The following is a 25,964-nucleotide window of genomic DNA, read 5'->3' as shown; positions in this document are numbered from 1 at the left end:
TACAGATTTTACAATAAGCCTATTAAAGCTACCCAGTAAAGGGATTTTCCATATGTTGAAATGATTAGAAGACAATAGGAAAAACTACAATCTGATAACAACACTACATGCCAAGGCAGATCCTTTTCATATCCTCTACTCTGCAATCACACTTTGCAGTTTCCCTCTTACTGGTCTGACAAGTATCAAGTATCTCTTCACTTGGATACATACACACAACATTTGCCAACAACTTTTCAATAACAAACATCATCGACCTTATAGACAATAGATAGGTCGGTAACATAAACCCTAAACCCTAAAAATCTTAGGTTTACAACACAGGTGGTCCAATGTTGACCATTCAAACATATTGCATAGAGCATTACAATTTCAAATAGAACACAAGACAATCTGCATCGTTCATTCATCACCGCACATGGGAATCAGTAACCCATCACACTCTCTTCTCATACCACTAAGAAGAATGATCATTCCCAAGGTAGACTTCAAACGCGGTCGATCTTCTTATGCCTCAATCCTTCATGCGCACAAAGCTGACATGGCACCTCGATCACGTCTCTTAGCTAACTCATCACAAAGTATCATCGGTTCATTGCACAAGATGGATCACCAAACTGATAACCATAGAGCTGAGACTACCAATCGGTAATCACGCTTAGTTAAACCCTGACACCGGTTTACTAAATCTCCTCATGCCTCTTCATACCGGTTCACCAATGTCTTCCAATCTGCACATCGGTTCACTTACTCTTTTTTTACATCAATAACAACATACTCATCATATCAACATGCCAACTCATCGTATGCCAATGATATCCAACACAATCTCTTCTTTCTTTTTCATGGGTTATTCTCGGCTCTGTCTTTTGAGGTGACCCCATCTGGACTATTGAGGTGGAGATGCATTGGGCCTATTTTCCTATGATTTATTTCAAGGTGCTATTTAGGGAGGTTGTTTCTCTAGGGATATGGAGCTTTGTTTCATCGTCTATGAGAGTTTTGTTGGGTTCTTTAATTTCCCCCTACTCTCTTGTTGTTGTCTAGAAGCTTCCTCATTCTTCTTTTGTTTTGGTTATGGGAGCCAATCTAAAACCGAGTGCTTTAGGTTTAGGGATCCTTTCAAAACCCCATGGGGTGGTTTTTATTATTTTTGAGATATTTGTGTTTACCCCGGTTGTCCTATTTTAGAGGAAGGTTAAGGGATCCTTTTTAAAATACTTGTGTTTTCAATTGAAAGAGAATGATCCTCGTGTTCAAATATATTGTTCCTCAAGCCTCTTTTCATTGGGATTTTTTCTATCCCCCACTACTCTGATTTATTGGTTATGTGTGCGGAGCTTCATTGTTTGCATCTTGGGGTTTCTCTTATTTTTCCTTTTGAGGTGGTTCCATCTTTTATGGAGGTGAATATGGATGTGGCTGGAGGTGACTTGTCTCCTATTGAGGTGGATTTGGATGCTACTTATTTTTCCTGGAACTATTGTGGGGAGGCGGATGCTAATCAGTTTTTAGGTTGCAGAGGTGTTGTTTGTGGCATGGTTTCTTTCATCTTCCAGTCTAGTTCTGGGAGCCTTTTAAAACCCACTTTTGAGGGTTTGGGGAACCTTTAAAAACCCTTTAGTCCTAGATTGCATTTGGTTGTCTATTAGTTAGAAGGATGCCTTGTTAACAATCTGTCAAGTTGTGGGAGCCATATAAAACCAATTTCAGGTTGTGGGAGCCTCTTAAAACCCACTCTCAAGGTTATGGGGGCTTGGAAAATCCCTTGGTATTTTGATTCTATCATGGACAGGCTAGATGCTTGCAATTTTTAAGGGGCTAGTTTGGCTAGTTTTTGCTTTTGGTTAGGCTCAAGTTTTGTTGTTGGTGAGCTGGAGACTCTATTAAAGTTAAGGGAGCCTAGGAAAACCCTGATGTTTGGCTGGGGGTGCCTCGTAAACCCTCATTTTTTGTTTCTCGGATCTATAAGGTGGTTTAGATCTGTTGTTGTTGATAGCCTAGTTTGTATTGTCTATCTTTTGTGTGTGGTTGGCGGTTTGTTTCATTTTGGTTGCTTTGTGTCTTCCAGCCTTTTGTTCCACTGTATTTGTAATGTTTTAACCTCTTTGGTATGACTATGTCTTTGCTACTATTTAGCTTTGTTGTACCTTTCTACAACGTCCCTTTGTTGGTTCCGGATTTGTGAAAAAACGGAAGGTTTCAGGTCCCTCCAAAACTTGTTGTATGGGGTTTCTGGTCCCCTCAAAACCTATTTATCCTAATAAAAAAAAAATGAGTCTTCTCATGTAATATTTTGGAAATCTTGTTCATGCTAAGTTGGGTAAGCAGATCAAGTTATTGAAACAAATACTCATCGCTTTGATTATTGAAGGAAAAATAAATTCATGAAGAAAAATGTAATTTTTTTTGAAGAACTACATGAAAAGTTGGGATGGGATTATCTCCATTATGATTGTAGGTAGGTGGATCAATATATTACCAATTTACTCTTTAAGATTGTTCTTTTAATATTTCCTTTTTCTAAACTCTAATTTTCCTACGATGCTGAAACAAAGCTATAGTTTAATATTGTTGTTGGTTTATTGAATGCAAGAAATCCCACTCAAGTGAACATAAAAGCGTCATTGAACAAGACAATTGCATAGAGTGCAATCTTGAGTAGAAGTGTCCAGAAGTAGAAACCATTTCAATAAGGCCTCCAACTATTCGAAGGATATTGAAAAAACTTGAAGAAGAAGATTGGTACTATGAAATCTTTAAGGAAAATTCCTCCATTGAAAGGCAAAGAATCTCTTCTTTTTCATCACTAATTTCAAAATCCCTTCACAATCAATCTCAATTATTATAATTACATCAATGTCTCAGAGGAGGAGTTTCTTGAGATTGATGAAGAGATTTTGGAATTGGAACCCCCTATAGAAGAAGTTTTTTCAAAGAGTGAAGAGGAGTTTTTTGAGGTGATGGTTAGTTATACTAATATCAAAGTTTTAGTTTTATCTAATCAGAACATCAAAGAGGGAAAATATATTTCAGAATTCAAACTTCCTTCAGAAGAGGAATTTTTCAAAGCCATGACCAGCCAATATAGAATAATAATGCCTTAAAATTGAAGATCAAGGGACAAGAGTTAAATGGGTTTCATTTTGCCAATATAGAATAATAATGCCGATAGAATTGAAGATCAAGGAATGAGAGTTAAATGGGTTTCACTTTTTTGAGAATAGAAAACTTAAGATAAAAATGGAATAAATTTTTCATTTTCTATCAGGATACATACATTGTATCATCTAATTAGTTTTGGAACAATAATCTTTAAAGAATTTTTTATGATAAATATTCTTGAATATAATGGTGATGTACTCAATTGAGTTTCATTTTTGTAGTGTGTCTTATGTAAATATTATATTATTTTAAAAATCTAAGTTAAAATAAATAAATATTAAGTCAATTATGGGATTCATATTATCAAGCTTTTCTTATTATCTACTTTAAACTTATTGTGATGTATTATCATTTTTGGATTTTATAAAGACATGCAACACAAATTTTTATAGGAAAAAAAAATAGTTTGAAGGCATTAAATTTAATGTGATTAAGAAAGACAAGATTTCAGCTTTCTAATATTTTAACCCTTTTAAATATAAAAATATGAGAAAATAACTACAATATATATCAATTTTACAATAATATTTAAAATTCAAATATCATAAAATTAAAAACTCCAATTTAATTATATAGCTTCACAATTATGGTCATTCTCACAAACAACAAAAGATATTGAGGATGTAAGCTTATTTTCCAAATATTCAATACCGAATCTGTAATTTTTTAAACTGAAGTGTTTATATATATATATATATATTATACAAATAATTATTAGAATTACAAATTAAATTTTATTTTTTAATTGAATCAAATCAAGAAAAGTTCCAATAAAATTTTTATGATAAATATTCTTGAATATAATGGTGATGTAGTCAATTGAGTTTCATTTTTGTAGTGTGTCTTATGTAATTAGTTTTGGAAAAAATTAATTTGAAGATTATTTTTATGATAGACATTCTTGACATAATACTGATGTCAATTTAAATAAATATTCTATTATTTTAAAATCTAATTTAAAATAAATTAAAATTAAGTCAATTGTGAGATTCATATTATCTCTTTTAAACTTATTGTGATGTATTATCATTTTTGGATTTTATAAAGACATGCAACACAATTTTTTATAGAAAAAAATAGTTTGAAGGAATTATATTTAATGTGATTAAGAAAGACAAGATTTAAGCATTCTAATGTTTTAACCCTTCTAAATATAAAAATATAAGAAAATAACTGCAATATATATATCAATTTTGTAATAATTTTTAAAATTAAAAAATCACAGCTTCACCATTATGATCATTCTCACAGTCAACAAAAGGTATCGAGGATGTAAGCTTATTTTGCAAATATTCAATACACCTCGATCCCTTATGAAATATATGTTAATTCAAAACAAGTAAAGAAACAAAATAAAAATAATTAAACTAAAACATAAATGAACTAGAAAAATAAACAAGGACACAAAACACAATATTTTATAGTGGTTCACCATAAAGGCTACATTCACTCTGAAATAGGGAAATATCATATGTTAAATGATCTACAGTACACCAGTGCACTAAAAGACAAAGAGTTATTTATATTATCTATTCAGCTAAAAGAGAAAGAGATGGAGAATGCGAAAGGTCATGTGACTATTGGGCTTCACATTTCGAACAATATAATTAAATATTGTTTCCAGTTTAAATAATTCTTTTAATATTTAATTTTTTAAACTCAAGTTTTTTATTTTTATTTTAATTATAATATATATAGATAATAAATACAATGTACAAATAATTATTAGAATTCCATATTAAATTTTATTTTTTAATTGAATCAAATTAAGAAAATTGATATATGTTTAGAATTTTTAAATATTATTTTGCTTCCAAGATTTTAATAACTATAATAATATATACTTAATATAATATATAAATAATAAATTATATATTTTTTTAAAAAATAAATATAATTAAAATATATAAATTATTATTTATTATTAATATTTTAAGATTATGTTTATTATTATTTTTATTTTAATATATTTTAACTTTTTTTTTAGATTATTTAATTTAGATTTAAGTTTATAATTTATTTTTCATATATATTTTAATTTATTTATATCTGAATTTTGATATATTTTGATTTTTTATTAATATTATTCATTTTTTAATTTACAAAATTAAAAATAATAATTAAAAGTTTTTTAAACCAATTAAATTTATAACTATTTGTCTTATTAAAATTGTAATTAGTATAGAATTATTATATTTTCAATTTATATAATATTTTAAACATTTCTTTCAAATAAATAAATAAATAACTATGTAAAAGAAGTCATGAGATATTAATTTTCAGATGTCTATTTACTTGAAAAAGTTTAATAAAAATAAAAACTTAGATATAGAGAATAATATCACTTTGGTTTTACATAAAGTTATTCAAAGATAGAAATGATAGTATAATTTTTTTTAATATAAGATTGACAATTTTGTAGAAGTTGATGATCAACCATAGAGCCAAGATTCATCTACAACCAACAAAAATTGTATGTTCTATGACAAGTAGAAAATTTTATAAAACACTATCACACAAAAGAGATTAAGCAAAGATTGTGTGCTCTATGACAACTATAAAATTTTGTATTGTTGTTATCAATGAGATTTGTACCCTACTGAACTTGAAGAGTTTAGCAATCTCTTGAAACATGGGAATGATCTCAAGGTGTGGATACCTTATGTGAGATCAAACCTCTAGATTAAAGGGTCAGCTCCCTACAAAACTTCTTCTAAAAGATATTCCTAAACTACTGACTTTTTTTGAGAAAAGGAAAAAGAAAAGACTTAAACAAAAGCAAAAAAGCTAATGGGTGATTCACCAAACTCCTATGATATGTAGCTCTCTTTGACATATCTGCTATTCTCAATGAACAAACCAGACTAAGAACAACTCATTTTTACATATTTGTGAATAATTGTTTCATAATAAAGTTGAAGCTTCTAAAAATTTAAGTAGGAATATCATATATTTTCATAACTAAAGAATTCATAGCTTGATAACATAAACCAAGATCTGCACCCATGTGTATCTCTCCATGAAGGTGAATTGAAAATGAAGTGTGGAATTAAGGAGAACAAATATCACAAAATTATATTGCTCATTCTCACAGTCCCACACAAAATGAAGAATTTGAGAAGGGCAAAAAGATTGATTATTGGTCACAACATATTTTTTACAGAAGCATACAAGTTTATTTCATAGATTCTTGAGTTACAATGTCTACAAATGACTGGTTAAACAAAAACTCTAATTGCTGTAGGGTGGCATTGACTGGCTAAACTAACTTCAAGGTCTTCCAAACTGTTACAATGTCTGCAAATGTTATCTACACTCTGCTTGATAGGTGGAAAGTAGCCAAACTAATCCGTAGATGCTGTTTGGAATTTGTTTTACAAGTCACTAAACCGATGCCTATATATTTGCTACTATGTGTGTTTGACTTATTAAACGTGCAGCTTTAATGGTTTTTATGAGCTTCAAAGGGTTTTACATCCATCTATTCTCTGTCGTTGATCCGCCTTGCCACAATTCTCCTATAGATTGTCACAACCTTAGTTACCAGAAACACGACGGGAGATCATTACCTTAGTCGTCTTTCCAGCAGTTTTCGCTACAATTTAAACAGAAGCTTAAACATTTTTGTCTTTTCTCCAACTTTGAGGTGTAGTTTACATTAGTTTATATATGCTAATAAAGTTCAAGCTGTAGTTTATAACTGTCAATAAAGCTCGAGTTGAAGTTTACATTAATTTACAATTTTTGTACCTCGATTTAAGTATCACACAAACTTATTTTTGTCCTCATGATTTTATTATACTTATTGTGTGAAGTGTTTTATACAAATTATTTTAAAATGAAAGAATGAAATCAAATATTTTTTTAAGAATGTTTTAAATTTTTTATAGAGATATATGTTTTATAATTTTTATTTTTAAAATTAATTTAAATATATTTTATAAATATATATATATACATCTTTATATATATTTATATATAAATTCCGTTTCTTATACGCAACCTTTTGAAATTCTATTTCTCATCACGTTGTCGTTGTTGTTGCATTTTTCATTTCTCGTTTCTGATAACATAGGTCACAACTAACTTATGACTTATGACTGCTAAAAAAACCTTTCTTGTGATGATCTATGTATCTATCTCTTCAAAAAACATTGTCAAAACACCATTTATGAGTGTTTTCTTTTTTTGAAACTTGATCCCATGTCATTTCCAACTGTCCTTGGTGACTGCCCTAGAATGCATGGTTGCCATGTAAAATGCTATTAATGTACCTTACATCGTAATGCTTTCACTATCACCCATTATGTCTATCCTTGCAACTTTTGTGCTTGTGTGGCGATATTAATACATAGTAGTGTCTTCTTGTTTCTTCACAATCCTCTCCACCTGTTTATTGATCTTTCGTACTGCACTACATGCCCTTGTTGAGTGGACATCACTATCATCTACCATATGTGGCTTTCTTTGATAATCAATATCAACATTTTGAGCAATTCCAGTATGATTGAAAGAACGTACTTGCAAACCGCGAACTCCTTTTGTTTAAACAAAAACATTCTTTCATATTTTGTTTTACCACTAACTAAACATTTTAATTAATAACATCATTACATAACTAAAATGGTTTGATTACATAATACAAATGTTTTTCAAACCTAAAAAATTTTCTTCTTAATAGTTTCCAATACTCGTGCCACCTCTCTAACCGTGGGTCTTTCATTGGGGGACTCTTTTGAACACTCCAACCCAATAAGTAAGAAAGGAATAAGGCATTGATTTATTTCATGTTATCCTATATCCTTCATCATTCTCATGTCAATAATCTCCTCCAAATTGTTGTTAAAATTCATGCTTACCCACTTCTGGAGGTCCAATCCTCCCACAAATACATGGTTGGTTGGACTCTTTCCAATTACCATTTCCAACAGCATAATACCATAGCTGTAAATATCACCCCTTGTGGATACCTTCAAACCAATTCTATACTCTGCATTATAAAGTCAAAGATAATAATCTGGTTAGATCGTACATACGCTTTCATTTGACAATTGTCAAAAGGAACGGCTTAAATCACACAGACTATGCCTACACTTCTAGGCTTAAAAGTGTTAAACACTTAAAGTTGTTTTTGATTTTTTAGGCTTAATCTAGAAAGAGAAGAAAACTACAACGAAGTACTAAAAATCTAGTCTGCTATTCTTTATATAGATTTATATATCTCATCAGCTTTGTTCAATGAAAAAAAGTCACTTATGAATGGTACAATCTTCTAATATAAAGATATTCACACAACCTGAATTGGTCTTGTGGTAGAGAACTTGTATTGTTGAAAGAGAGTTCACAAGTTCAATCTCACAAGGAGTAAAGTATGTATACCCCATTTGTAGTGAATTACATACATCTTACAAAGAGACTTATGACCAATGACTCAAAATTTGAGACCCATGACCCAACTTGTATGATTGAAAAAGGATGAAAGGAATTATTCAATACAAAATAAAATTTATTTTGGCTTTGGCCACAAGACAATCAATATAAAGCTTATGACCAATGACTCAAAATTAAAACTCATGACCCAACATGTATGGTTGAAAGGAGATTGGGGAAATTGTTCAATGCCAATAAAATATATTTCGACTTTGGCAAGAGAACAATGACGAATGACCCAACATGTACGTTCCACAAGGCAACGGTCGAAACTTAAGTATGTCCATCGGTTGGAAGACGATAAAGACAACTCTCACTAATCTAACTTGAAATCGTCAACCTTGTCTTCTAACGCGAAATTTCATTTTGTTTTTTATTGGCGACTTTTAAAGTCGCAAGTGAAATAGCTTCCAATTATAATAATGTGAGACGTCTGCCGCTTGAATATTTAGTGGCGAATATGTGGTTGAAATCAAGTAAGCAAATTATGCCCAGTGAAGAGAATGAAAATCTAATTTGAAACCGTCAAAGTTTTCCTGTCTTAATTTATTGTCAAACAAAATTTTTCCTCTGTCGTAGTTACATTTTCTTTGGCGACATTTGAACGGCAAGCGATTTGGCTAACAATTGAGTACTTTGAAATTTACATGATGATGCTTGTGACTGTCATCAACTCTTTCCACTTGTGTGAACACACAAATTGAAATGCTATTACTCCATACAGTCACAAGCTTGATGATCTTATTGAATAAATATTCAATGTGAATAAGGTTTCTTTAAGAACAATTTGTTTGAACTGCACCCCTTTAATGAAATTCTCTCCAAATAAATATGTTTTTCTATGAAAATAAGTTCATCAAAGATTTCAAGATTTTCATATATTTTTCCCCAGGTTAGATAAACATTCCTATCAAAATATTGACCAATAATTTTTTTATAACAAATAAGTCATTTTCTTAGAACAACGTTTATATAAAACAATATTTCAAGCTTTCAATTATAAGATAATTGAAGAAATTTCACTTTAAGAATTAATAAAAGATAAAATATTTTTCATTTCCAATAAAATGTTTGTTATATTCATATGTCTATATATAGGTTAGATAAAATGTTTCTTATATATATGTATATGTATACATTTATATACATAGATACATATCTATTTACACATGCATGTACATATATATTTATACAAGTGCATCTGTTGAAAATTTATGTAGTTTTTTAATCGAAAACTCTTCAAAATGTGCACAAGATATTGTTTGTGTGTCATTGAAGGTGTGATACATTACAAGATTTACCAATTCACCTTGTATGAAGTTTACGCTATTATTTTATGAAAACTATATTTATACAATTTGTATCTTCTCATTGTTGCACAAGTTTAATACTTGCATCCAACATATTTTCATTAGATGTAGGATCTTGAACATCCCATATTTTTTAGTTCACTGATACAACATATGAGGCTCAATTAGAGTTATTAGTTCAACCTCACAAGTCCATGAATTAGCCACAAGCAAAACACTTGTCAAAAATGATGATCAAGGAAGATAGATTTTCTATATGGACGTCGACCCTCTGGTTGCGTTAGAAGTTGGGGTCTTCGCTCCTGGATGTGGACAAGGTGTTAAGGCCTCCTCCATGGTGGTAATTCACTATCCCCCTATTCACTTTTTCTAACCCCTTTCTCTCGCTTCTTCTTCTATCGAGGCTCTCTCTGTGTGGTTTTAGTAGTTATTGCAGGCATGTGTGGAAGCAGACGCATTCAATGCCTGATGGAAGAGGAGTCAAGTGGACTAGATAATAACATGACCCAACCACTATCCTCAAAAGCAGTGGAAGAAGGACTTATCGGCATGTCCTTTCGAGATGCCATAATCAGAGATTTTTTGCAGGTCCACCGTGAAGCCAAGTTCAATCTGGTAAGTGCTTCATCTTCTGGGTTCGGTGGTGGAGATGGAGGATGAGGTAAGGGATCTTCCTCGGCTCTCTGTACCTTCTCTATTTCTCCTAATGATTCTATGGCCAAAGCTTTTGATCTGGAAAATTGTAGACTCCAAGACATTGCCATTTTCTTTATAGTTACTAATTTAGATAGATGTCCGGCTAGGAAATTTCTAGAAGACTGGATGAAATTTTTTTGGGTTTAATTTTTCTTTCTGTAGAACGATCTAGAAAGGTTTATTTGTTATTTTCTTTAGAAATTATAAATCGAAGGTAGAGGTCCTCCAAAAATAGTTCTGGGCTATTGGAAAACCAACCTTTAGAGCCCTCAAATGGTCCTTTGATGTGAACAACAAAGAAATTATGGCTCTCTCCTGCCAACGTTGGCTCCTAGTTAAGAACTTGCCCCCCATTTTCTCGGATTTAATACCTCAAATTCTAGAATCTATCGGCATAGTGGTTAGGGTTGATCATTCCTCTAATCTTGTCCCCCACCTGGATGCCAGAGTCTTAGTATCCATTAATCCTGGCATTGATATTCCTAGATCTCTTGAAATTAAAGTCCAAGATGACACCTTCACTTGTGTTATAGAAATCCTAGTGGGGCTGAACTCTTATTTTTTGTGTAAACAGGAAGGACACAAAAGAAGATCATGCCCTATTCTTTTGGCCAAGAATAAAATAATGGTAACCCTCCTAGAACTACCACTAAAAATGATGTTATTGTACCCCCAATTATTTCTCCAAGATTGAAGAATTGTCGGCTATCCTAGATAAGTTGGACTCTCTCAGTAAGGCCATTAATAACGCAATGGCTAGTCTCCCAAAAGTTTAACCAGTTAACCCTGCTGTTATTGAAAAAGATGTCGACTTCGGTTCCTTTAGTAAAGACCCCCCCTCCCGCACTCTATTGTATCTGCTACCATCTCCCAAATGGAGGGATTCAAGGGCATAAGGACTTGGATTTTACCCTACTCTAGGAAGTTAAAGCCATTAGTTTTTCATTGAAAGTCAATCTTAATTTTGTCTGCAGGGACTCCCTCAAATTTTGCACTAAACATGAGAAAGGAAAATGGGGAATTGTTGTTCTTATTAACCCTATATGGAGAAGCTCTATCCTTTGCTCAGGAGTATCCCCTTGCAATAGGGTTGTATGGGTTACCTTCCAACATGGTGACTCTTCATTTCTATACCATTATCGCTTCCAATGACTATAGGGATATATCTGACCTCTGGCAATGGCTTGTATCACTCCCTGACATCTCATGGATCCTGGGGGGAGATTTCAATATGGTTGCACATAAGGAAGATAAGCTAGGGGGAGTCGTTGTTGACTGGAAAGGGGGGAAAAAGATTCATTGGGATAGGCTGAAAAGAATTAAGAGACTCTTTGACCCCTTGGAAGTTTTAAAATAAGTCTATAAGGGCATTTGGTTTACCTGGTGCAACTATCATAAAGCTGGCCATAGGATGTTCTCCAGCCTAGACCTGTTCTACACCAACAAAGATGCCTTTACCCTTATCCCGGATCAACAAGGTTGCTCGGTGGTTGTGAGGCCTTCCTCCCTTTTTGACCATCATCCCATTTTTGCAGATATTGCCCTTAGGAACTCAAGCTAGACTGTTAAAAAAAGTGGTGGCAAATTCATCTTTAACAAGATCATGATGTATTGGCTACTATCCATATTGTGAGATTGTTCAATAAGTGGAACTCTCAAGCTATCTCGAATATTTCTAGGTGGAATACCTCAGTAGCTAGTTGGCAGAAGATTCTATGTACCATTGGCAAGAAGGCAGCCAAGAATGCCAGATAGGTAGAGCTTATCCTATCCTCCAACTTGCATAAGGCGGATGAAGACATTCAAAATGACCTTAACAACTCTCATCTTACCCACTTAGTGGCAGTTGCTAGAGATAAGCTTAGGAGACGTCAACATGATAGAGCCATTGGAGCTAGGACTAGAGCTAGGATGTTGTGGTTGTCTCAAGGGGATAAAGGCTCTAAATTATTCTTCAACCTTCTAAAACAAAAGCATTGTAAGAGAAAATAGATAAACTATGGGTGGATGGTCGGGAAGTCTCTATATATGAGGAAATCATTAGTGAATTCCTTAACTTTTACAAGATGGTGTTCTCCTTAGAGGACTCTCCTGCATCCATGCTTGCTAGAGACAAATGTCGAGCTCTTATATGCAAGATTCTATCTCCTGAAGAAGGTAGGACTCTTAGTAGCCCCTTTTCGACTGAAGAGGTCAAAAGAGCCATCAACTCCCTGCACAATGATAAATCCCTCGAGCTGGATGGACTTACCATTGAATTTTATAAGACTAACATCACCTGGATTGAAGATGACTTACTTGAGGTCTATAAGGAAGCTACCAAGTCAGGGTCTCTGGGTGCTGACATTAATAGAGGTCTTATCAAGCTTATTCCCAAAGAAGGGGACAAGACTCTTATCAAAAATTGGAGTCCTATTACACTACTTAATGTTTCCTATAAGATCCTTGCTAAGATTCTTTCTATTAGACTTGAGAATATCCTTCCCAAGTTTATTTCTACCACTCAAACCGGATTTATTAAAGGGAGATACATCTTGGAGAACCTTATTACCAGCTGGGAGGCTATGGAATGGGCTAAATTCTCGAATCAAAAGGTGGCCATGTTCTTATTGGACTCTAAAAAGGCCTATGATAGGATTGAATGGAACTTTATCTCCACTATGCTTAAGGCCTTTAGGTTCTCTGAGGTCTTTTGTCACTATGTTCAAATTCTTCTTAGGGATGCTCATGCCCAGGTGGAAGTTAATGGGTTGATCTCACAACCCTTCAAGCTTAGTAGATCTATTCGGCAAGGGTACCCACTAGGCCTTACCCTCTTTGTAATAGCCTCTGACGCTATGTTTTACCTGCTCAAGGATAACTCTCTCTCCCCTAAGGTTAGAGGAATCTCCCTTCTAGATAAATCTGATCTACTTAACATCCAGTTTGTAAACAACACTACACTCTTATTTGAACTATCCAAGGAGAACATGAGTGATTTATCTACCAAACTCACCCTATTTTGTGATTCCTCAGGGGAAAAGATTTCTCAAACCAAATCTACTATGGTCAGTTGGGTTGAGCGACCACCAGATTGCCTTTCCATCTATGAGTTTGAATGGGGAGGACCTAACACAATTATCAGATAACGGGGGATTCCTTTTGCAATCTCTCCTTGCCTCAAGGATATGTGGGCATGGATTAAGGGCAAGATTGACACAAAGATTACCAAATGGAACACACTACCTCTCACTTGCAGGGAGAGTGCAAGTGTGTTAGAAGATTTTGTCTTCTTACAATATCTACTGTGCTTCTGTCTGTATGTTTAGTAACTAACAAATTAATGAGGTGTAGAAAATCATTAGGAATTTTTTGTGGTTAGATGGTAGAGGTCATGGAAAATATCACTCTGTCAAATGGGAGTGGTTTTGTATAGATAAGTCTATTGGAGGTCTAAGTCTTAAGGATCTTAAAGTGCAAGGGAGTGCACTTGCTGCCAAATGGATTTTTCATGCACTGGAAGTTAATGAACCTTGGAAAGTTCTCATTCATAACAATATCAGACTGGGTGTTCCCAAGAAGACTAAATCCTGGAAATACCTCCCTATTAGTGACCTATTAGATGGATCCTTCTTTGTCTCTACTGTAGGCTCTGTTGTCTTTAAAATTATATGGAAAGCATCAGAAATCATTAGATTTAGCATTGGCAATAATTGGATCAGCCGAGGTAACCAAGTCTATGAAGTGTTTTATACAAATTATTTTAAAATGAAAGAATGAAATCAAATATTTTTTTAAGAATGTTTTAATTTTTTTATAGAGATATATGTTTAATAATTTTTAATTTTAAAATTAATTTTATTATATTTTATAAATATATATATACATCTATATATATATATATATTTATATTTAAAATCCATTTCTTATACGCAACCTTTTGAAATTCCATTTCTCATCAAGTTGTCATTGCTGTTGAATTTTTTATTTCTCATTTCTAATAACATAGGTCACAACTAGCTTATGACTTATGACTGCTAAAAAAACCTTTCTTGTGATGATATATGTATCTATCTCTTCAAAAAACATTGTCAAAACAATGAAAAAAAGACTACCTTTTATGAGTGTTTCTTTTTATGTAACTTGATCCCATGTAATTTTCAACTGTCCTTGGTGATTTCTCTAGAATGCATGGCTGGCATGTAAAAATCTATTAATGTACCTTGCATCGTAATGCTTTCACTATCACCCATTATGTCTATCCATGCAACTTTTGTGCTTGTGTGGTGATATTAATACATAATAGTATCTTCTTGTTTCTTCACAATCCTCTTAACCTGTTTATTGATCTTTTGCACTGCACTACATGCCCTTGTTGAGTGGACATCGATATCATCTCCCATATGTGGCTTTCTTTGATAATCAATATCAACATTTTGAGCAATGCCATTATGATTCAAAGAGCCTACTTGCAAACCATGAACTCCTTTTGTTTAAACAAAAACATTGTCTCATATTTTGTTTTTGATTTAGATTTTTTTTAAAAATAATTATTCAAACTTCTTGACATTTAACATGACATTAACAAAAAAAAATTGCTTCATAACATCTCTAAGTCATTAAAATGACTTTATTATAACAAATATAATTAATATAACTGTTAGCATCTTTCAATATTGAAAGGACTTTATTACAGCGACCCTACTAATATACCACTAACTAGACATTTTAATTAATAACATCATTAGATAACTAAAATGATTTTATTACATAATACAAATGTTTTTCAGACCTCAAAAAGTCTCTTCTTAATAGTTTCCAATACTCATGCCACCTCTCTAGCCGTGGGTGTTTCATTGGGGGACTCTTTTGAACACTCCAACCCAATAAGTAAGAAAGGAAGAAGGCCTTGATTTATTTCATGTTCTCCTATATCCTTCATCATTCTCATGTCAATAATCTCCTCCAAATTGTTGTTAAAATGCATGCTTACCCACTTGTGGAGGTCCAATCCTCCCACAAATATATGGTTGGTTGGACTCTTTCCAGTTACCATTTCCAACAGCATAATACCATAACTGTAAATATCACCCTTCGTGGATACCTTCCCACCAATTCAATATTCTGCATTATATAGTCAAAGATAATAAATCTGGTTAGATTGTACATACGCTTTCATTTGGCAATGGCCAAAAGGAATGACTTTAATAACACATACTATGCCTACACTTCTAGGCTTAAAAGTGTTAAACACTTAAAGTTGACTTTCATTTTTTAGACTTAATATGTTGCTTAATGTGTGTGGACACACTAAGAATACACTTCTAGACTTAAAACTGTTAAACACTCACAGCTGTTTAACATTCTCTAGACTTAATATATTACTTAGTGTGTGTGGTGGACAGAGAATATGCAAAGATAAGATAATTACATAACTGAAAGCATTACCTGGTGCAATGTAGCCTATGGATCCCTTCACATTTAGAGTGGAAGTACTTCCTGAGTTAATGGTACTGTTATTTGACCCGTTAATTATTCGGGCAATTCCAAAATCTGCTACGTGTGCTGTCATGTCCTCATCCATAAGAACGTTGCTTGGTTTTACATCACAGTGTACAAATTGCACAAAGCAGTCATGATGCAGATACTCTAACCCATGAATAACATCAATTGCTATGTTCAATATCTCAATGAACATCAATGAGTTACCATTGGAATGCAACAGTGTCTCCAAATTTCCTTTGGACATGAACTCTAGAACCAATATTTTGTGTCCCAAATCTAAGCAGAAGGATATGATTTTTACCAGATTCCGATGCCTAACTTTTGCCAACACTTCGCATTCCCTCATGAAGCTCTTGCTGGCTTCTTCATTTTGTAAATTCAGACGCTTGAAAGCAGCCTTTGTACCATCATCCATAGTACCTTTATACACTGAGCCAAAGCTTCCAGTCCCCAACAAGTTTTCCTGGTTAAATCCATCTGTAGCTTTAACGATTTCCTGATAGGAAACCCCCTTGTCATCCATCAGCTTCAGAGGCAAGATGTCGTGAACATCAGACTTGACCTTCCTCCTCCTGTAAATTAGTCCCAAGATCAATAAACAAACTAATAGGAAGGTTATGGTTCCAGCAAGTGGTGCAAAAATTCTAATTCTGTTGCCGTGGTCCTGAACCCCAAGGCATGAAGGTAACTGGATCCATTCTCCACAGAGAAACATATTTCCCTTAAATGATGCAGCTGTCAAATTTTTAAACATGCCTTCTTTTGGGACCTCTCCACTGAGGTTATTGAAAGATAAATTCAAATAGTGGAGCATATTCAACGACTTTAGAGACACGGGGATCAAACCTGAGAGGTTGTTAGAAGACAGATCCATACTTACAAGACTTTTTAATTGGCTGAGAGAATCTGGTATTGGGCCTTCCAATATATTTGAAGAAAGACTCAGATATTCAAGTTCTTCACAGCTTCCAAGAGTAGCTGGAATGTGACCTTCTAACCTGTTAGCTGAAACATCAATAGCTTGAACATGAATCATCTTTCCAATTCCCGGAGGCAGAGAACCTTGCAATGAGTTTATGGACAAATTAAACAAAACTGTAAATTAGGAAGACTGGCCACTTCATTGGGTATGCGTCCCCTCAATTGATTGTTGGAGAGGTCTAGCAATTGCAAATTGTAACATTTTCCCAAACTTGCAGGTACATTCCCTGATAGTTGGTTGTTGTTAAGTACAAGATGTGTTAACTGTTGAAGTCGACCAATTGTATCAGGTATCTGTCCAGTAAGCATATTATGGCTGGCTGATAACTCCCCAAGGCTTTTCATTTCGCCAATCTCACGGGGTATGCTTCCTTTTAGCTTGTTGTTGTCCAGAAAAAGTCTTTGCAAGTTACCAAGGCTTCTCAGAGAGGATGGGATGCGGCCTGTAAGGAGATTGGAAGACATATAAAGGTCCCTCAAATTGGTTAGGTTTGCAAAAGATGAAGGTATCCTTCCTGTGATTCTATTACCATCTACTGATAACCAAGAGAGATTTGTCGGAAGCTGCTCTGGCAAGTATCCGCTCAAATAATTGTCATGAATCAATAGAATATTCAGCTTGGTGCAATTGTGGAGAGCTGCAAGTATGGGGATGGTCACAGAACTGCCGCTAACAAGTTGATTGGATGACAAACTCAGTCTTTGAAGATTTGATAGCCTCCTCAGATCCGATGGTACTGCTCCACTGAGACGATTTTCCTCCAAACCAAGCTTACGCAGATGTGTACAATTGGCGAATGTGGCTGGAATACTACCTCTTCAGCCATAAAAGTACAACTTCAGCGCGAGAGAGCCTGCCCAATTCTGGTGGGATGGGACCGGTCAACTGGTTTTTGTAAAGGGCCAAATCTAGTAAGCCTGATATATTTGAGATTGACGAGGGAATAAGGCCTTTTAAACGGGGACTCCGAAATAGAAGAAAGGAAGTCAAGCTAGAGAGCATTCCCAATTCAGGTGGAATCTGACCTTCAAGGTCGAGATCTCCCATATACAATGTTTCTAGGTAAGAGAGATTTCCTAAGGAAGGAGGGATGTTACCAGAAAGATTGTTGGAGCCAAGCACAAGGACTTGGAGATTTTTAAGCAGACTCAACTCTCCAGGAATCGCTCCAGTAAATTGATTCTTAGCCAGTAACAATGCTTGTAACTCCTTGCATGAAGTCAAATTTTTGGAATGGAGCCTTCTAATCGATTGATTGAAAGAAAAAGAACCGTTAGGCCTTGAAGTCTCCCTATTTCTTGTGGAATTCGGCCTGCAAGAGTGTTGTTGTGAAGATCAAGTTGCGTGAGGAATGAGAGATTACCAATTGAAGGGGAGATGGAACCCCCTAATTGCGTATCTGCCAACTCAAGCAATTGCACTCTGTTTCTTGTTGGATCACAAGTAACTCCAGTCCAGTTACAAAAGTGAATAGTAGGGACCCAATTGGCAAATAAATTTAGAGGATCGGAAGTGATGGAATTCTTGAAATCTATAAGACTTTCCTCATCAGTCATTGTGCATCTACAGGGACGTAAAAAAAGAAGCAGAATAATACAGATTCTTAACAGGGCATGCATTTTGTTATACTTGGTATTACTGGCAAACGATGTAAAGGCACAGCTCAAGAAGATATATCTTCTCCTCTTATAGCCTCTACTTTATTTGCTTGAACAAAACTTCAAGACCCTCTCCAGGCTGAGGTTTAGTCAGCACATTTGGAATGAAACAATCGGGACGACTTTGAATAATGTGCCCTCTCTCTGTCTTGCCAGGAAATTAAGGTTTGTTGTAGGAATGGTTTACTTGTGGACTTTGTGTTGTAGCCCATTAACAACGTTTTTCAACTTTATTTTTGATAATTCCATCTTTGAACTACGTCGAAGCCTGCAGGCTCAAATAACGCTTCAAAATCTTTTACCGCTGTAACCTAATTGGTTTGTCAAAACCAAGAATCAGACTTTGAGTTTTATTTGGAAAAATAGTATTATTTGGGGAAGAGGATTGAGTAGTTGTTTCACTTTAATTTCGTGCTTTGGAAAACTTAACACATCAATATCAAACAGTTGTCAAAAAGTTTTTAGTCATCACCATCAAATTTGATATATTTATTAAGCATAATAATATAAAGTGTCTAAAACAACACTTTTCTAACTCCTTACACATATTAATCAATTATCAGCCTTTGTCATGCATTAAACTTGTACGAATGTTTGAACATTTTATTGAACAAAACTTTTTTCACTTAAATATGAAAGTGAATGTCAATAAATTACACAATATATTTTTAATGATTAATTAAGCATACACTACTATTATTTTCTAAACGTCGTAAATCATAGCACATAATATCTTATCGATATATAATTTCAATCTATAAATTATTTAAAATATATATATGATTAGGAATGTATTAACCCAATCTTAATCATCTATTCCCTAGGACTCATCGTTATTTCAATTATTATTATATCTCATTTGTATGCTCTACTGCCCATCCATCCTTTCTCAACCCAAGATGCTCCTTCAACCATTTCATGTCCGTCAACATGAGACATGCATAGTCTACTACTAGGGAGGGGGAACCATGTAAAGCTTATATATTTTATTTTTTTCTTGTATTGTTTCTTGTTCTAAAGGGAAAAATACATATCAATTTTTTGGATGGACTTTTATTATCTTGCTCAACACTTCCTATAGAATTATTGTTAAAGCTCTAGCTATTATGATTAATCTAGGGACTAAAATAATAGTTATACCTAAACAAACAAGGTTCCTTGGTCACATGTTTATAATTGATAATTTATTATTGGCTTAGAAAACTAGTGAGTGGGCTCAACAATCTAGGCAAAATTCTCTATTGGTTAAGATTAATTTTGATAAAGTTTTTGATAGGATTAGATGGTTTTTATTATCAATATATTGTTGTTGTTGGGTTTTTATCCCAAAATATGTAGGCATGTTCAAATGCTATTTAATGATGCAAATTCTCAAATAATCAATAATTCAATATCTGAACCTTTCCTTTATTATGCTCAATTAAGTAGGGCTACACTTTATCTCCATTTCTCAATGCTTTAGTAGCTAGTGGCCTTAGTTACCTTTTGCTAAAATACAATCATATGACAATAATTGAAGGCATCACTATTCCTAAAACTGCATCTATTTTAAACTAACACTTTGCTAATGATACTTTGCCATTTATTCAAAATTATTAATAAAAACTTAAGCATGTTTTGGAGGTCCTAGATTTGTACTACTTTATTTCTTATTTGAAATTGGCTCATTATATTATTGAATATTTTATGATATATCTAGATTTGGGTTGGGGGTTTCTCTCCATGATATGTGGAGTAGGTTTATCACAAAATTGACAAATAAAATCTTCAATTGGAATAATAAATATGTTTCATTATTTACTAAAAATCAAGTTATAAACCATTTCTTTTGAGCCACCTATGTCTACTATTCTTCTAGTCGTATCCCCTATAAAAACAGGTTATAAAGACCTTAAAAAACTTATTCATCAATTCATATGGAATAATTGGGATGAAAAAATGAGTTTCAAATCTTTCTCTTGGCTACATTGTATACAACCAAAAGGTAGAGGTTGATCAGTTCTTTTGAACCTCGGGACACAAGTAATTTGTTTAGCTACAAAGTAGATGATAAGAGCCATGTCAAATGATGAACAATGAATTTTTTTGGTGTGTTACTTAATAGAACTTTATAATATGAATAACATGCTGCAAAATGTGGGATGGATAGATAAAATTCTACTAGCCCCATTTTTTCATGTTAAAGTTTCTTTCCCATTGCAATGTATTTACTAAAATTGGAAAAAAAAAGTATAATTTTCTATAGTGAAGGAAGGATTTGTAACAACATGGTTTCGAATATTATAGCTCCTTTATTTGTTGGAACAAGCTTGTTCAATTGCATGGGCCACCAATGGTTGTCATCTTTCTTAAATAGGTCTATTATTGTTTGAAGAAAGGGATGAGACAATTTGGTGATATTTGGGACTTCAACGCCCTTGACCAGTTGATGAAGTTTTATAAATTCTTTTAGTCTTAATAACAAAGTTAAGGGTTTCTTGGTTTTTGTTAAATCATTGGTTCTTATGGAGCTCCTTTTGAATCTTTGCACACCCCTACAATGTAATTTCTGCAAGGAGTGGTGGTGGCTTGAGAAATATCCATTTGCTTATTTTCTTTTTAAGAGGATCTATCTGAAATTGCTTTTGATGATGAAACTAAACACAAGACTTGATATTGAATGGGATTGTGGGTCGATAGAAAATAATTGGAGGAGCCTAAATTCTCACATTTGAAAGACTAATGAAAGAAGTGCAAAAATTATGTCTTGGAAAATCTTATCATATTATGCCTGTAGGGGTTAAACAAAATTATTGAAAATTACAACCTACTAAGTGGCCTTTTTGTCAATGCAATGAAAGTTTAAAACATATTTATCATAGCTATTTCAGAGAAAATAAGAAATGAAAAATTATAATATGTCACTTTCCTTCTGCATTTATTTTCCCTTATGTTAGAAGGAAGCAATTTTTGGTTTTAGACTTTATAAGAATGCTATTGTTGAGTCTATTTGGCAATGCATTTTATTCCATATATGAAAAAAATAGATGCCAAGCAGTGTTTTCTATTCATATTCTACATTAGAAAGTAGATATTCTAAAGTATTAAGCATGCAACATTATGTTTCATTTTATCTTTGTATTTTCCCAAGTAAAGAAGAGAGAATTTGAAACTCCATGAATGAGACATCAAATGTGCTAGACAAATTCAATACCTTTTTAACTTTCAAGTGTAATATGATCCTTTGTTTCATAAGATATTTTGGTTAAGATGGATGTAAATTTTTTTATTTTTTGTAGCTCTTCTATAACTAGTTAAATTTGTGGGAATGTCTTGTGGTATTTTCTTTTTCTTTTCATTTCCTATTGAGGAATAATAAGGGGATGAGACAATTTGGTGATATTTCCTATTTTTTCCTATTTAGTCATGTTTGATCTATAATTTGGTATAAATATTTATAGAATTTTTTATATTTACATTTTTTTGCTCTACTTTTGATTTGTTGACTTAACCTTTAGAGAGAGATAGGTGAATGCATGATATCTTATTTGATGTATTGAGGCAGATTTATACAATGGAGAAATAGTTAACACGATTGATGAGATTGCTAACTATATGACTACCTTACAAAATGTAATATATCATATTGACATTACCATTGCCCCCTTAGAACATTTAATATGCAAACCTATCACTAAAACACCAAGTGTTTGTCATCTAGCCAAAGGACCCCACCTTAAAGCTAAAATCCTAAAACAATTTGATTGCATAGTATGAATACATATTTTTTAGAAGATAATTCTTTGAAGAACAAGGCCTGAATCAAGTGGAACTCCCCAAGTTGCCTCATGAACTTCATAAAGATGTAGCTCTAAGATAAATCCTTGAGCTCTTAGTCCCAAACTCTCTAATTACAAACATTCAATTATTCTAAATAAAAATCATCCAAATTGTCTCTTCATCCTTGTCAGGGTGATAATTCTTGATCACATCCCCATGAATTTTGTGGGTAACCATTGATAATTGAGCTCTTCACTAAACATAAAACCTGTCTCCAAAAATCAAACTTTACAATACATGTATTCTTGAAAATTTGCAACACCAATAAATAAGACTAAAGCCAAAAATGTTTCTCATGCAAAGAATCATCTCAAAGCGAGAAGCTAGATTGAGGTGATGAATACTACTCCATCCTCCAATGCCACCAGCCTCCAAAATGAACCTATTATAGTTTATCCATATTATATCTTCAATGAATCTTTGGAGGCATTGTCAAGTGTGATGATTTCAATGAGACCTCTAATGGGGTTATTTCTCTTTAATGACCCTTGATATATCGAAAGAGAAATGTAACCATGTTAGTGCATTCTTAGCAGTGGGTATGAACATATAATGTATTAATGGAACCATACTTCCAATCATGTAGACTCTAGCTATAGTAAATACACTTTGTGTTTCCATCTTTGAGTATAGCTTCTTGAAACCTAATTTAAATGTCATCATAAATTCACTCTTTTGACCATCGATTGTAAAAAGATACACATTTCATGGGATATATATGAGGAAAAATACTTCGAGAATCATTTCTAGTTGAATCTTCTTTTCAACTAATGTTGATGATAGCATCGTAAATGACTTGTATTATATTTTGATCAATAAATAGATAAATAATTTCTAATAGAATTCTTAACAATACTTGATATGCATAATCTTTTCAATAAGAATTTAGGTTCCGAAACTAGAGAAAAAAAATGGACAACCACCAAATAGCGCCTCTACAAGCAACAATTATATTATTTTTGCCTTTATATTTGAGGAATATGAAATATCCTATCTTGTCGGTTGTTGGATGCTTTCCTTGATCTGCATAAACTATAATATCAAGCATATACTAACTTGAATGCTCCAATGTTTATGCCAATTTTATCTCTTTTTGAATTCCCAAGGACAAGTAAAAATTGTAGCTCAAATTATTGTCAAAAGATCAAACGACTAGCAAAGAATTTTGATGTATGAATGTCATGCCCTTGCAAAGATGAAAGTGCTTCTTTTGTTTATAGAATACGAACACTACCATTTTAAAATTCCAATAAATTTAAACATGTACACTTCTTTTACATTTTCCATGCATTTGACACACCTTACGCCATTCAAGTTATCAGAAAAAATGAATCACTCTCCGGGAAAATCATCTAATGTATTTACATTGTAAGGATTTTGTGTTGACTTTATAACAAATATGATTATCTCCATAAAAGTCTCCCACAAATTGTATGCACTATTGTTTCATTCTCAACTCATAGAAGAAAATTCTTCTCTACTCCCCCATATTTTCAACCTCTCTACCTGAATTAGAAGAGGTTGTGTTTGGGATGCATAAGGGTAAAGCTCTAGGTCCAGATGGGTTTCCTACAAAATATTTTTAGGAATTTTGGGATGTTATTAGTTTGGATTTTCTTTATGTGGTTTGAGAATCTCATAGTAGCAAAAAAATGCTCTAGGCCTTGAATTCTACTCTCCTTTTTCTTATTCCTAAAAAGGAAGGTGTTGATCGGCTGGATTTATTTAGGCCCATTTCTATTGGCAAGGTGGTGTATAAAATAATTGCTAAACTAAGTGCAGAGAGGCTAAAAAATTGGCTCGCATCTCTCATCTTGAATGAGAAAGTGGATATTGTGGCATGAAGACAAATTCAGGATGGAGTGGTGGCTACTTTTGAAGTCATTACTCTATGGTAGTGTCTAAGGAGAAATATATTTTCATTGAATTGAATATGGCCAAAGCTTATGGTTGAGTAAAGTGGCCCTTTTTGCAAAATATTCTTATAGGCTTTGGTTTTAATCAAGATTGGGTCAGGTGGACTATGAGTTGTGTTTCTTTTGTGTACTTCTCTATTATTATCAATGTCGAGCCTTTTGACTTATTTGGAGCTTTCACGGTTCTTAGCTAGGGGGATCCTCTTTTTATTTATTTATTTATTATTATGGTTGAGGGATTGGGTAGATTTATCAAGTCTCAAGTTTCCCAAGTGTTGATTCAAGGTTAGAGTTATGGTAATGGGCTTCTTAAGAATTCTCCTCTCCAATTTGTGGATGATACTTCTCTTATGGGGGTTTCTGATCTTCATGAAGTTAAATCTTTCAATGGAGATTGGATATTTATTTAGCTGCTTTGGGTTAGAAAGATAATGAGCACGAATATTTTATCTTTCTTTTCTTTTCCTCTTAAGTCTATTCAAAGAAGGATTGCTAATATCTCGAGGTTTCAAGCTGGTTATCTTTACTTCCTCTATTTTTGGTTCCCTCTATCTATTGAAAGGCCACTTAGATCATATTGGCAAGGTCCATTGGATAAGATTCATTGGAAGGTTACTCACTGGACTCATAGGTGGTTGTCCACTACTGCTGGGGTGACTCTATCTCGATCTGTGATCTAGACTCTTCGTATTTATAGAAGTTTTGTGCAAGTGGCTCTTGTGCATTTTCTTAAGGAATTTTATGCTCTCTCGTGTCGCTTCCTTTGGAGTGGTAATTTTCATACTTCCAAGTGGATCTTAACTAAGTTGGAGTTTACATGTGTAGGCCAAAGAAGGAGGGGTGTCTTGATTTCCTCTCTTCTATCTTGAATGGGAAATTTCTAGCTGCCAAATTATGTTTGCACTACTGTACTTGTCTAAATCAGGTTTGGTATCACATCATCATGCATAAGTATCTATATAGAGTTCACTTTCTGGATGTTCCTTGTTGAAATTTGGAGGGAGGGCATTCTATGGTTTGATACACTCTAAAAACTAGAACTCGGCTCGTTAAGAGTGGACTATTTTGGATACACAATAAGGGATTTGAAGCTCTTTTTTGGCTAGATTCTTTGAATAACAATCCTCCTATTATTTTTATGTGTGTGCAGGAAAAGTGGTGCAATGAAACAAATATTTCAGTTTCTAGACAAGTCCACACACCAATGGGCCTCTTGGTGCAAGTTATGGAGCTATATTGAAATAACTCAACTCCCCAAGGGACATTCCATTGTTCTCTATCTCACAGGATCCCTCAAGCCAATGCCTTTGCTCTCAGATCACTGAGGAAAGTGACTTAGGAATGATAACTATGAGAATGAGGGATATTCACCAATTTATCATGAATGCATTCCTAGATGTGTATGATATTAAATCTAGTATGAATTAAAGTAGCATGGATATGACGATAAGATGAAAGATTAGTAAAATCTATCCTAACATTATATACTAATCTAATATGATAA

General features: G+C 33.4%; 2 protein-coding genes across 2 annotated transcripts in view; both read right to left on the bottom strand.

The window, feature by feature from the left end:
- Positions 1–15,212: 15,212 nt before the first annotated feature.
- LOC131037624 (receptor kinase-like protein Xa21) lies at positions 15,213–17,138 on the bottom strand. Its single transcript, XM_057969814.2, has 2 exons — positions 16,029–17,138; positions 15,213–15,704 (listed from the first exon to the last, which is right to left on the bottom strand). The coding sequence occupies exons 1-2, from the start codon at positions 17,119–17,121 to the stop codon at positions 15,697–15,699; spliced, it is 1,101 nt and encodes a 366-aa protein (XP_057825797.2). The 5' UTR covers positions 17,122–17,138; the 3' UTR covers positions 15,213–15,696.
- A 21-nt stretch (positions 17,139–17,159) lies between these two features.
- The window catches only part of LOC131860061 (putative leucine-rich repeat receptor-like serine/threonine-protein kinase At2g24130), a 97,084-nt gene continuing 88,279 nt past the window's right edge, over positions 17,160–25,964 (bottom strand). Inside the window, exon 2 of the mRNA XM_059214412.1 lies at positions 17,160–17,869. Within this exon, the coding sequence (XP_059070395.1) occupies positions 17,160–17,869 (710 nt within the window). The remainder of the gene's footprint in view (positions 17,870–25,964) is intronic.

This window comes from Cryptomeria japonica, chromosome 11, assembly GCF_030272615.1.
Source record: "Cryptomeria japonica chromosome 11, Sugi_1.0, whole genome shotgun sequence".
Lineage (NCBI taxonomy): Eukaryota > Viridiplantae > Streptophyta > Pinopsida > Cupressales > Cupressaceae > Cryptomeria > Cryptomeria japonica.
The sequence above is the reverse complement of the archived record's forward strand: the minus strand, read 5'-3'. Positions and strand labels throughout refer to the sequence as shown.